Source organism: Staurois parvus, unplaced genomic scaffold, assembly GCF_062004578.1.
Source record: "Staurois parvus isolate SC_StPar_1 unplaced genomic scaffold, SC_StPar_1.0 ptg001495l, whole genome shotgun sequence".
Classification (NCBI taxonomy): domain Eukaryota; kingdom Metazoa; phylum Chordata; class Amphibia; order Anura; family Ranidae; genus Staurois; species Staurois parvus.
Window position 1 is genome coordinate 12,678 of NW_028319291.1, and position 13,731 is coordinate 26,408.

Here is a 13,731-nt window from a genome sequence, read left to right on the forward strand (position 1 = left end):
AGAAGGGTTCCTTCCTGTATTGTGAAGGGATCATCGGATCGGAGGACACCCTACCTGCTTGACACTGTAAACCTAAGGAGTGGAGAGCTTTACCCTGAGCGATTCTTAAACTGTTTATTATAAGACATGGGTGTCAAACCAGCGACCCTCCAGCTGTTGCCAAAGTCCCATGAGGCATTGCAAGATTGACAGTTACAAGCAAGACTCCCAAAGGTAGACGCATGATGGGACTTGTAGTTTCGCAACAGCTATAGGGTCACCAGTTGGGCACCCCTGTTATAAGCAGGGGCGGACTGACTATTTTAAAACTCGGGCACTGCCCGAGGGCCCGGGGTCAGTAAGGGCCCCATGAGATGTCCCTGGTACCTTTTTCATAGGCTTTTTTGAGTTTGGGCAAGGACACAGGGGCCCCATGATCCCCTATTGCCCGGGGGCCCCATGAGTTGTCAGTCCGCCCCTGGTTATAAGAGGTCAAATACTTGTAGTGAGTGTGAATGTGGGGGGCAGGGACACAAGTGGATTCACTGGCCTGATTACATAGATTCATTAATGCAGAGTTCTACCCAAAAGTGGAAGCTCGACTGATCTACCTCCTCCTCCCCCCCTCCGCTGACACATTTGGCAATTTTTGGGGGGAGCAGTTACCCCATTTTGACAGGTACCCCCTCCCACTTCTGGCTCAGTTCGCCACAACGAACTGAGCCTGAAGTCTGCCCCCCCGCAGCCCACTGGGACACTTCACAGGTCCCAAAGAACTGCAGCCCAATCACAAAGCGCAGCGCTCTCCGTGCATGCACAGTAGAAAACCCTTTCCCTTAGTCAAGATGGCGGCGCCAGCAGCCGATTGAAGAATCGGTTCGGTTGAGGACATCGCTGGATCCTTGGACAGGTAAGTGTCCTAGTATTTGTATCTGCTAACTTTTAATTTGTTTGGGGGGGGGGGGGCAGGGGCTAGAACTGTTCACCAAGCACCACTAACTCACCAAGAACTGCATTTTTTTTAAAATTGGTGTGGAAGGGGCATTATAGTCCCTGCAAACTATTCAGCACAAGAGCTTTTTTTTTTTTTTCTAAACGTTCTTGGACTGGTTCAGCGTTTATCATTGCTTTCACCTCATTCTCATTATGTATGCATAGCAAAGACTATAAGCCGTGGTTCACACTGGATCCGACTTTGAAATCATACGACTTCACTTGAAATTGTGCGACCAGGGGCGGACTGACCATTTGGAAACTCGGGCACTGCCTGAGGGCCCGGGGTCAGTAAGGGGCCCCATGAGATGCCCCTGGTACCTTTTTCATAGGCTTTTTTGAGTTTGGGCAAGGACACAGGGGCCCCATGATCCCCTATTGCCCGGGGGCCCCATGAGTTGTCAGTCCGCCCCTGCACAGGTCTATCTTGGACTGGTGTAAGCATTATTATCTCATACCTGGTGGACTTCTGGGGGTGCTGACAATCCCTTTTGTCAGTCCACCCCTGCATGCGACTTCACCTGAAGTCACATGATTTCAAGGTCAGATGGCAGTGCGACTTTGGATTCGACTTCATGCACAGATGTCTATGTAAGTCGCACCCCAAATTGGCAAAAGAAGTGCAAGAACTACTTTTTTAATCAGTGCGACACCAATTAGAACAGTTCCATTGCCGATCATTGGATGCGATTTGCCATGCGATTTGAACGGTCAAATCGCATGACAATTCACATCAATGTGAACCAGGACTTAGGGAGGGATGTGATTTGTAGCTCTTTAATTGTCAATTTTGTTTGAAAGCGGATGTATATACCCTCACCGGCCACTTTATTAGGTACACCTGTTCAATTTCTTGGTAACACAAATTGCTAATCAGCCAATCACATGGCAGCAACTCAATGCATTTATGCGTGTAGACGCAGTGAAGACGACTTGCTGAAGTTCAAACCGAGCATCAGAATGGGGAAGAAAGGGGATTTAAGTGACTTTGAACGTGGCATGGTTGTTGATGCCAGAAGGGCTGGTCTGAGTATTTCAAAAACTGCTGATCTACTGGGATTTTGACACACAATCATCTCTAGGGTTTACAGAGAATGGTCCGAAAAAGAGAAAATATCCAATTGAGTGGCAGTTGTGTGGATGAAAATTCCTTGTTGAGGTCAGAGGAGAATGGGCAGACTGGTTCCAGAGGATAGAAAGGAAACAGTAACTCAAATAACCACTCGTTACAACCAAGGTATGCAGAATACCATCTCTGAACGCACAACACGTTGAACCTTGAAGCAGATGGGCTACAGCAGCAGAAGACCACACCTCGGATGGCTCCTTCCAGCAGGATAATGCACCATGTCACAAAGCTCAAATCATCTCCAACTGGTTTCTTGAACATGACAATGAGGTCCCTGTACTCCAATGTCCTCCACCGTCACCAGATCTCCATCCAATAGAGCACCTTTGGGATGTGGTGGAACAGGAGATTCACATCATGGATGTGTAACCGACAAATCTGCAGCAACTGCGGGATGCTATCATGTCAATATGGACCAAAATCTCTGAATCCTTGTGGAATCTATGCCACGAAGAATGAAGGCAGTTCTGAAGGCAAAAGGGGGTCCAACCCGGGACTAGCAAGGTGCACCTGATAAAGTGGCCGATGAGTGTATAGAATTCACTTTATTATTCATATGGCTTATTTTATTGTGGTAAATCTACAGTGCCTTGGAAAAGTATTCATCCGCCTTGAAATGTCCCCCGTGTTGTCATGTTACAACCAAAAACGTCAATGTATTTTTTTGGGATTGGATGTGATAGACCAACACAAAGTGGCACGTAATTGTGAAGTGGAAGGAAAATGAGAAATGGTTTTCAAAATATTTTACAAATAAATGTGTGAAAAGTGTGGAGGCATTTGTTTTCAGCCCCCCGGAGTCAATACTTTGTAGGACCCCCTTTCTCTGCAATTCCAGCTGCAAGTCTTTTTGGGGATGTCTCTGCCAGCTTTGCACATCTAGAGAGGGACATTTCTGCCCATTCTTCTTTGCAGAATCGCTCAAGCTGTCAGATTGGATGGAGAGTGTCTGGGAACAGCAATTTTCAAGTCTTGCCTCAGATTCTCCATTGGATTTAGGTCTGGACTGTGACTGGGCCATTCTAACACATGAAGATGCTTTGATCTGAACCATTCCATTGTATCTCTGGCTGGATGTTTCGGGTCGTTGTCCTGCTGGAAGGGGAACCTCCGCCCCGGTCTCAAGTCTTTTGCAGACTCTAACAGGTTTTCTTCTAAGATTGCCCTGTATTTGGATCCATCCGTCTTCCCATCAACTCTGACCAGCTTCCCTGTCCCTGCTGAAGCAAAGCATCTCCGCAACATGTTGCTGCCACCACCATGTTTCACAGTGGGGATGGTGTGTTCAGGGTGATGTGCAGTGTTAGTTTTCCCCCACACATAGCATTTTGCTTTTAGGCCAAAAAGTTAAATTTTGGTCTCATCTGACCAGAGCCCCTTCTTCCACATGTTTGCTGTGTCCCCCACATGGCTTCTCCCAGACTGCAAACGGGACTTCTTATGGCTTTCTTTCATCAATGGCTTTCTTCTTGCCACTCTTCCATAAAGGCCAGATTTGTGGAGTGCACGACTAATAATTGCCCTGTGGACAGATTATCCCCCCTGAGCTGTGGATCTCTGCAGCTCCTCCAGAGTTCCCATGGGCCTCTTGGCTGCTTCTCTGATGAATGCTTTCCTTGCCCGACCTCTCAGTTTAGGTGGACGGCCTTGTCTTGGTAGGTTTGCAGTTGTGCCGTACTCTTTCCATTTTCGGATGATGGATTGAACAGTGCTCCATGAGATGGTCAAAGCTTGGGATATTTTTATAACCTAACCCTGCTTTAAACTTCTCCACAACTTTATCCCTGACCTGTCTGGTGTGTTCCTTGGCCTTCATGATGCTGTTTGTTCACTAATGTTCTCTAACAAACCTCTGAGGGCTTCACAGAACAGCTGTATTTATACTGAGATTACATGACACACAGGTGGACTCTATTTACTAATTAGGTGACTTCTGAAGGCAATTGGTTCCACTAGATTTTAGTTAAGAGTATCAGAGTAAAGGGGGCTTAAAACAAATGCACGTCACACTTTTCAGATATTTATTGGTTAAAAAATGTTAAAAACCATTTCTCATTTTCTTTTCACTTCACAATTATGTGCCACTTTGTGTTGGTCTATCACATAAATTCACAATAAAATAAATTTACGTTTTTGGTTGTAACGTGACAAAATGTGGAAATTTCAAGGGCTATGAATACTTTTTCAAGTCACTGTATATATTTGACTCACATTACTGATTGTACATAGTGTGGGAGGTGTATTGTAGTATATCATTTTTTTTGTTTGGCAGTGCAACACTGTATATATTTTCAATTATTTTATGTTTGATTGGAATGCCAATAAAAGTTACATTTGTTGACTCTAATGGGAAAGAGATACAAAAAACAATGTCACATCCAGGCCTTTTTTGTGGCGGAATGCACCAGAACTAGGTACCAGCACCTCCCAGCCCTTATACCTCCCAATTATACTGAATCTCATGGCCTCAGCAAGTGCTGCCTCCCAGCCTTGGCAAAGTGGTGGAACAGAAGAAGGAAGGATTAGATGAAGAACAGGCTCTGGCCGCTGCAGGTAATGAAGGCGGGGACTGATGTGAATGTAAATTGCTGGTACTACACCAGTCAGCCATAACTTTATGACCACTACCAGGTTAAGTGTAGAACATTGATTATCTCATTAAAATGGCATTTGAAAGTGGGTGGGATATATTAGGCAGCATGTAAACATGTTGTCCCTGAGGTTGATGTGTTGAAAGCAGAAAGAATTGGCATCTCAGTTTGCGGTGTATGGAGCTGTATATCTGCAGACCGGTCAGGGTGCCTATGCTCTCCCGTGTCCACAGCCAAAAGCTCCTACAATGGGCAACAGTACTGGACCATGGAGTAATGGAAGAAGGTGGCCAGGTCTGAGGAATCATGTTTTCTTTCACATCATGGATGGTCAGGTATGTGTGTGCGTCACTTACCTGGGGAAGAGATGGCACCAGGGTGCAGTATGGTAAGAAGACAGGCCAGCAGAGGCAGTGTGATGCTTTGGGCAATGTTCTGCTGGGAATCTTTGGCTCCTGCCATCCATCTGGATCTTACTTGACACCGTTCCACCTACCTAAACATTGTTGGTGACCAAGGACACCTCTTCCTGGAAACAGCATTCCCTGATGGCAGTGGCCTCTTTCAGCAGGATAATTAGCCCTGCCACAGTGCAAAAATTGTTCAAAAATGGTTTGAGGAACACAACATTGAGTTTGAGGTGTTGACGTGGCTTCCAAATCCTCCAGATCTCAATCCCATTGAGCATTTGTAGGATGTGCTGGAAAAACAATTCTAATCCATGGAGGCCCCACCTGCAACTTACAGGACTTAAAGGATCTGCTACTAACAGCTTGGTGCCAGATACCACAGCATACCTTCAGAGGTCTACTGGAGTCCACCATGCCTTGACAGGTCAGGGCTATTTTGGCAGCAAAAGGGGAACCTACTTAGTATTAGGTGGGTGGTCATAACGTTATGGTTGATTGGTGTATAAACACCTGTATTAATAACAATGCATAATTAGCTGCCTGAAATTAAAGCAGGCCTGTGAGGACATTTTTGTAAGTCTTACTTCTTAAGAATAGCCTGTACAGTGTACAGTATATGATCCCTTGCGTTGTTCCACTGTACCTCCAAAATCAATGGTGAAGGTGGCAAATGGCTTCCTAGTCCTTGGCCCTGGCCCATGTCTTACTATTAGCCCATCGCTGTGATGGTCAGCTCCACAAACAAACAGGCCCATGGGGTAAGGGGGGAAAGCCATTGGCTGAAATTCATTACCACATTGCCCAAGCCAATTGATAGTACAGTAAGTAGAATTAAATGAATTGATGACCTGATAGTTGTGTAAGTGTCAAATGGCTTCCTAGTCATTGGCCCTGGCCCATGTCTTACCATTAGCCCATGGCTGTGATGGTCAGCCCCACAAACAAACAGGCCCATGGGGTAAGAGGGGAAAGCCATTGGCTGAAAACCATTACCACATTGCCCAAGCCAATTGATAGTACAGTAAGTAGAATGAAATAAATTGATGACCTGATGGTTGTGCAGGTGGCAAATGGCTTCCTAGTCATTGGCCCTGGCCCATGTCTTACTATTAGCCCATCGCTGTGACGGTCAACTCCACAAACAAATAGAAAGGCCCATGGGGTAAGAGGGGAAAGCCATTGGCTGAAAACCATTACCACACTGCCCAAGCCAATTGATAGTACAGTAAGTAGAATGAAATGAATTGATGACCTGATGGTTGCACAGGTGGCAAATGGCTTCTAGTCATTGGCCCCGGCTCATGTCTTACTATGAGCCCATCACTGTGATGGTCAGCCCCACAAACAAACAGAAAGGCCCATGGTGTAAGAGGGGAAAGCCATTGGCTGAAAACCATTACCACATTGCCCAAGCCAATTGACAGTACAGTAAGTAGAATGAAATGAATTGATGACCTGATGGTTGTGCAGGTGGCAAATGGCTTCCTAGTCATTGGCCCTGGCCCATGTCTTACTATGAGCCCATCGTTGTGATGGTCAGCCGCACAAACACATAGAAAGGCCCATGGGGTAAGAGAGGAAAGCCATTGGCTGAAAACCATTACCACATTGCCCAAGCCAATTGATAGTACAGTAAGTAGAATGAAATGAATTGATGACCTGATAGTTGTGCAAGTGTCAAATGGCTTCCTAGTCATTGGCCCTGGCCCATGTCTTACCATTAGCCCATGGCTGTGATGGTCAGCCCCACAAACAAACAGGCCCATGGGGTAAGAGGGGAAAGCCATTGGCTGAAAACCATTACCACATTGCCCAAGCCAATTGATAGTACAGTAAGTAGAATGAAATGAATTGATGACCTGATGGTTGTGCAGGTGGCAAATGGCTTCCTAGTCATTGGCCCCAGCCCATGTCTTACTATGAGCCCATCGCTGTGATGGTCAGCCCCACAAACACATAGAAAGGCCCATGGGGTAAGAGAGGAAAGCCATTGGCTGAAAACCATTACCACATTGCCCAAGCCAATTGACAGTACAGTAAGTAGAATGAAATGAATTGATGACCTGATGGTTGTGCAGGTGGCAAATGGCTTCCTAGTCATTGGCCCTGGCCCATGTCTTACCATTAGCCCATCGCTGTGATGGTCAGCCCCACAAACAAACAGAAAGGTCCATGGGGTAAGAGGGGAAAGCCATTGGCTGAAAACCATTACCCTATTGCCCAAGCCAATTGATAGTAAAGTAAGTAGAATGAAATGAATTGATGACCTGATGGTGGCGAGAATCCACATAACTCACCATTGTTATCTATATACTTGGTTTCCTGCTTCGTTTGGTCGATGGGAGCACCAAAGATCTCCACTCTTACCAGAGGATCTACAATGGAGCCCTCCTTACTGTTCTCCACCTTAGGCAGCTGCTGAGCACTAATCACCTGCATTCAATGACATCATTTTAGAGGAATTATCAAAACGATATTAAAAGATAAATTATATAGAATCTGGTCATTAATGTTTTTACAAATAAAATCGCACTACATGCATTTCTGCAGCGTCTCCATGTAAGTCTATTGTTCCCATACGCACCGTTTTGCGTTTAAAAATGTCCTTGACCCTTTCAAAAATTGTACCGGTTGAAAAAGCGGAAATGTAAACTCCACCCATAGGAAATCATGGTAAATGGACTGTATTGCGTTTCTGCATAACGCGCCTCAAAACGCATAAGTGTGAACCTGGACAAAAGGTGTGTCCAACGCCAACACTTTTTTTTGCTTTGCGTAGAGTAGAGAATGGTTAGGAACCCTATGCACATCCTTTCTATTTGTCCTAGTGGCCGTTGTCACCAGGAATGAAAGTGATGGGAAATCCAAGATTCTGAGCTGTGACCAGAACAAAAATAGAGGTGAAATCTTCCACTGAGGACTCTTTTAGCTGAGATGTCTGTCTATCAGAGGAAATTGTACTGTGGGGGGTTTACACCTCGTTGCCTGTTGTGCCCAGGGGCGGACTGACCATTTGGAAACTCGGGCACTGCCCGAGGGCCCGGGGTCAGTAGGGGGCCCCATGAGATGTCCCTGGTACCTTTTTCATAGGCTTTTTTGAGTTTGGGCAAGGACACAGGGGCCCCATGATCCCCTATTGCCCGGGGGCCCCATGAGTTGTCAGTCCACCCCTGGTTGTGCCTTAACCACTTCAAGTCCGGACACTTTCACCCCCTTCCAGTCCGGGCCAATTTTTCAGCTTTCAGCGCTATCACACTTTGAATGACAATTGCGTGGTCATGCAACACTGTACCCATACGAATTTTGTAGCATTTTTTTGAGACAGATAAAACTTTATTTTGGTGGTATTTATTCACCGCTGGGATTTTTATTTTTTTGCTATATAAATGAAAAAGTCCAAACATTTTGAAATAAAAAAGGGTTTTTCTTATAAAATTTTGCAAATAAATAATCTTTCTTCATAAATCTTAGCTAAAATGTATTCATCTACCTCTTTAGTAAAAACAAAATAATCCAAATTAGTTTATAACCCAAAATTATAATTTTTCAAAAAAATGTTATACATTTTTTCCATATTATTATTTATGTTTTTGTTTTTTTTTAAACATAGTGACACCGTACTACTTGTGGGGGGTGATGAAGATTTTTTTTTCTTTTTTTACACTGATTGCTTTTACTCCCATAAAGGCTGTAAAAGCAATCATTTCTCCTTCTCTCTGGCTGCATTCTTACAGCCATTGAGAAATACTGTGCGAGTTGTGATTGGTCACAGCTTGTAGCATGGTACAAGGCTGTCATGAATAGCCCTGTACCATGTGACCTCTGTGATCATCCGCAAATTTCACACGTAGTAAGCAATGATGTCACAAGTGACAAAAGAAAATTCTAAATCTGTGACCTTTGCCTCCTAGTCTGTGAACCCGACGTTGACCTTCAACCCTGAGGTCAAGTCCTGCTCTATTTTATCTTTTTTAATATTTTTTTTTTTTAAATGCAAGTATTTTGTTTTTTTTTTAAGTCCTCATGCACACTTGATATTTTTACAGCGGCTGTTTTTGGCTTTTGACATTTTTTTTCTACAGCCAGTAAACCCCCCAGCATGTTATCCTATGTGTCCATACACACATAGACTGGAATCAGCGTTTTTTTGGCTGGGGCGTTTTGTGGCTGGAAAAAAAACTCTGAACTAGTGGGTTTCTAGCTGTAAAAACGCTCTAACGCAGAAAAATGCGGCAAAAAGCAGCATTTTGGGACTTTTTTTGACCCAAAAGAATTTTGGGGGGTTAAAAAAATGCTTAAAAATGCAAACACGTAATAACGTGGGAAAACGCGGCAAAACACCGCAAAACTCCACTGAACGCTGATGCAAAAACGCTAAAAAAAACACAGCTAACGTTACCAGTGTTATCAAAACGCCCCGTGTGCATGGAGCCGAAAAAGATACAATGTATCTTTTTTTTTCTCCATGGAGAACCAGAGAAAAGAGCAGGATATACTGATTGTTCACTGTGATAGCCAATCACAGGCATGATTGAGAGCAGGTTTTCGCTATCCCTGTCATAAGTATGAAACCCAGAGCTGTCAGTGCCAGCTTGGTCTCTCCGGCGGGAGTGCGCAGCACAACCGCCAGTGCTCATATATACAGCACCTTGGAAGACGGTCCACTTCCGCAATGCTACATATATAGAGACGGGTTAACATATAAAGAATGCAGAACCATTTTACTTTCTGGCTACAGAGACCTTTACCTGTATGGACAGTATGACCGGAGAATACCCCGCGGTGTCCTGAGGTTGGTCCGGGTTGAAGTTGGTGTCTGCACTTCTCAAGAAGGGGGGTTTTAGGATGTAGCCGCAACAGGCGTTCTGCTGGAAAAGTCCATCATTCAGATCCATCTCCACCCCGGCTGTCTGGAAATTCAGCGCCACTGAGGAATCAAAGGACAGTTGTTACTGCCATTTCCATTAGCTTTTTTAACTTAATTGAGTGTTTGAACATAAGTAGTGACGCTTAGGGAGGACTGTAGAGGCATGGAAAGTACATTAAAAATACACTTAGGGATCTCTTTATACTTTTCCGCTATGCTACCGTGTGTTACCGCACAGCCATTATTGTGAAGTAAATTGCGCATTCATGGTAAGGAAACCCATACAATTTTTATGGACTGCAAACACTGCAAATAAAATGAAAAATGTGCAGTTTTTTGTCTACAAGATGATATCTGTTGAGGAACTGAGCATGGGCCCATTTTAATGGCTATCTCTATATATAGAGGTGAAACAAATGATAGGTGACATTTTGCCACCATGTGCAGCTGAGCACAACTTCCATTCACCATGTGACCTACCGTATATACTCGAGTATAAGCTGAGTTTTTCAACACATTTTTTGTGCTGAAAAACGGCCCCCTCGGCTTATACTCGAGTCAACGTCTGCAGATGACATGCCGTCCCTGTCATCTGGACACACCCCCGGGATCAATCCTCGCCGGTGATTGGCCGCCGGAACTGTAGCTCAGGAGAGGCACACAGGCGCCCAATCACCGGCGAGGAGGTGGAGCTTGGAGAGGAGGAGCCAAGCGGCACCGCGAAGATCGAGCGAGTGAACAGGAGGAGAGCGGCCGGAGAAGGAAGACATCTGACCGGTAAGTGTGTACCATGGGAGAGGGAGGGAGCGAGTGAGCCCAGGCTGGAGCAGGGGTCACCAACGATGGGGCACTATTCCTCCCCCCACTGACACCAACGATGGGGCACTATTCCTCCCCCCACTGACACCAACGATGGGGCACTATTCCTCCCCCCACTGACACCAACTATGGGGCACTATTCCTCCCCCCACTGACACCAACGATGGGGCACTATTCCTCCCCCCACTGACACCAACGATGGGGCACTATTCCTCCCCCCACTGACACCAACGATGGGGCACTATTCCTCCCCCCACTGACACCAATGATGGGGCACGATTCCTCCCCCCTCTGACACCAACGATGGGGCAGTATTCCTCCCCCCCACTAACACCAACGATGGGGCACTATTCCTCCCACACTGACACCAATGATGGGGCACTATTCCCCCCACTGACACCAATTATGGGGCACTATTCCCCCCACTGACACCAATGATGGGGCACTATTCCTCCCACTGACACCGATGATGGGGCACTATTCCTCCCACTGACACCAATGATGGGGCACTATTCCCCCCACTGACACCAATGATGGGGCACTATTCCTCCCACACTGACACCAATGATGGGGCACTATTCCTCCCCCCACTGACACCAACGATGGGGCACGATTCCTCCCCCACTGACACGATGGGGCACTGTTCCTCCCCCCACTGACACCAACGATGGGGCACTATTCCTCCCACACTGACACCAATGATGGGGCACTATTCCTCCCCCCACTGACACCAACGATGGGGCACTATTCCTCCCCCCACTGACACCAACGATGGGGCACTATTCCTCCCCCCACTGACACCAACGATGGGGCACTATTCCTCCCACACTGACACCAATGATGGGGCACTATTCCTCCCCCCACTGACACCAACGATGGGGCACTATTCCTCCCCCCACTGACACCAACGATGGGGCACTATTCCTCCCCCCACTGACACCAACGATGGGGCACTATTCCTCCCCCCTCGGCTTATACTCGAGTCAATAGCTTTTCCCAGTTTTTTGTGGTAAAATTAGGTACCTCGGCTTATATTCGGGTCGGCTTATACTCGAGTATATACAGTATTTTAATTCTTTATACTCCTGATGAAGCTCTGTTTTGTGTAGTGAAACATAGAATTTATTTTTTTCTTTGGGAGCACTTTTTGGATGCACATGGTATTTACTCCTCTCCCCCCTTTTTTTTTTTTTTGGAGAGGTCTGTACTGCGTTTTACAGTACATCATTTGCATTTCTCAAGACAGTGAGGTATTTTTGGTGGATATGGTGATGTATGGGGCTTATCCATGAGAAGCTGAGATTTAAGCCCATGGATGAGTGTACCCATATTATATATCTGTAGCAAGATAGATTATACCATCTAATTAGTTTTGTCCACGGGGTAACTCCATGTCCTTAAGGCTACGTTCACACTAGCCTTGTGTGCAGGCGGCAGAGAGGCGTTTGGGAAGCGTTTTTACCGCTTCCCAAACGCCTCTGCCAACTCTGCACATCACAGCACATGGTGCTGTTCTAACAGGAGCGTTTGCGTCGCGTCGCGTTGCGTCGCGGCAAAACGGACGCCTCTGGTCGAGTCAGGAGGCTTTGAAGCCTCCTATTCTCGTCTATGGTGCCGCTCCGCAAACGCCCGGCCGGCGTTTGCGGTGCGGTTGCGACGCGGTTGCGGGGCGTTTGCGGAGCGGTAACACCACTCAAATGCATTATAGGCGTTTGTGGGGCGTTATTAACGCTCGGCAAACGCCTAGCAACCCTCCGCTAAACCGCGCATGCGGCGTTTGCGGAGCGTTTGCCGAGCGTTAAAAGCGCTCCGCAAACACCGGACCAACGCTTGCCAAACGCTATAGGGGCGTTTGGCAAGCGTTGGCAAAACAGCCTAGTGTGAACGAGCCCTAATAGAGATTATATATTCAAGCTGATAGGTTTATGATCAAACTACAGGGCCTCTTTTTATGCCGTCACTTCATCTAAAACGGTATTGTATTTGATTTTGTCTGGTGTTCTTAACCATTTGGATGGAAGGTAAATAATTGCAATGGTATTTAGTTACATTGTGCGCAGTACATTCCACTCCAGTAGGCATTAATTACAGCTGAGAATAAATTTTTTATATATTTGAGTAAAGGTTATATATTTTAGATTCATCAATTGGCTAGATGGTGAGTAGGGAACAGGGGCGGACTGACAACTCATGGGGCCCCCGGGCAATAGGGGAACATGGGGCCCCTGTGTCCTTGCCCAAACTCAAAAAAGCCTATGAAAAAGGTACCAGGGATATCTCATAGGGGCCCCCTACTGACCCCGGGCCCTCAGGCAATGCCAGAGTTTCCAAATGGTCAGTCCGCCCCTGGTTGGGAAATGCTCCCCCGTCCAGTATAGATTTTTTAAAATGAAAAATGTACCGGCACCAGTTTTGCAATGCAAAACATGTGCGTCCTAGTGCACTGGTTGCCCACAGTGCAAACATTAAAATATTAACCAGGTGAAAAGGAGCCAAAAATAGAAAACTAATGCAACCACCTCATCTAATGACTGGTAAGTGGCTTTATATTACTTTTTTTTTTTGGGGGGGGGGGGCATTAAAAGTTATTAAGCTCTTCAGCTCTTGAAGGTTTTACCCCCTTCATGACCAGGCAATTTTTGGCAGTTTTTGGCACTGTGCTACTTTAACTGCCTATTGCGCGGTCCTGCAATGCTGTATGCAAACAAAATTTATATCATTTTTTTTCACACAAATAGAGCTTTCTTTTGGTGGTACATGATCACCGCTGGGCTTTTTCATTCTTTGGGATATAAATGAAAAAAAGACCCAACATTTTGAGAAAAAAAACAATATTTTCTACTTTTTGCTATAAAAAATATCCAATAAAAACATTTAAATAAATCAAATTTCTTCATACATTTTGGCCAAAAGGTTATATATTTTAGATTCATCAATTGGCCA

At 45.7% G+C, this 13,731-nt stretch overlaps 1 protein-coding gene across 2 annotated transcripts in view; it reads right to left on the reverse strand.

Moving 5' to 3' along the window:
* PLCD4 (phospholipase C delta 4) overlaps nucleotides 1–13,731 on the reverse strand; it is a 121,093-nt gene that overhangs the window by 4,319 nt on the left and 103,043 nt on the right. For both annotated transcript variants that reach the window (XM_089662589.1, XM_089662588.1), the window contains 2 exons: nucleotides 9,851–10,029; nucleotides 7,400–7,535 (listed from right to left, as the gene is read on the reverse strand). In XM_089662589.1, the coding sequence (XP_089518715.1) occupies nucleotides 7,400–7,535; nucleotides 9,851–10,029 (315 nt within the window). The remainder of the gene's footprint in view (nucleotides 1–7,399; nucleotides 7,536–9,850; nucleotides 10,030–13,731) is intronic.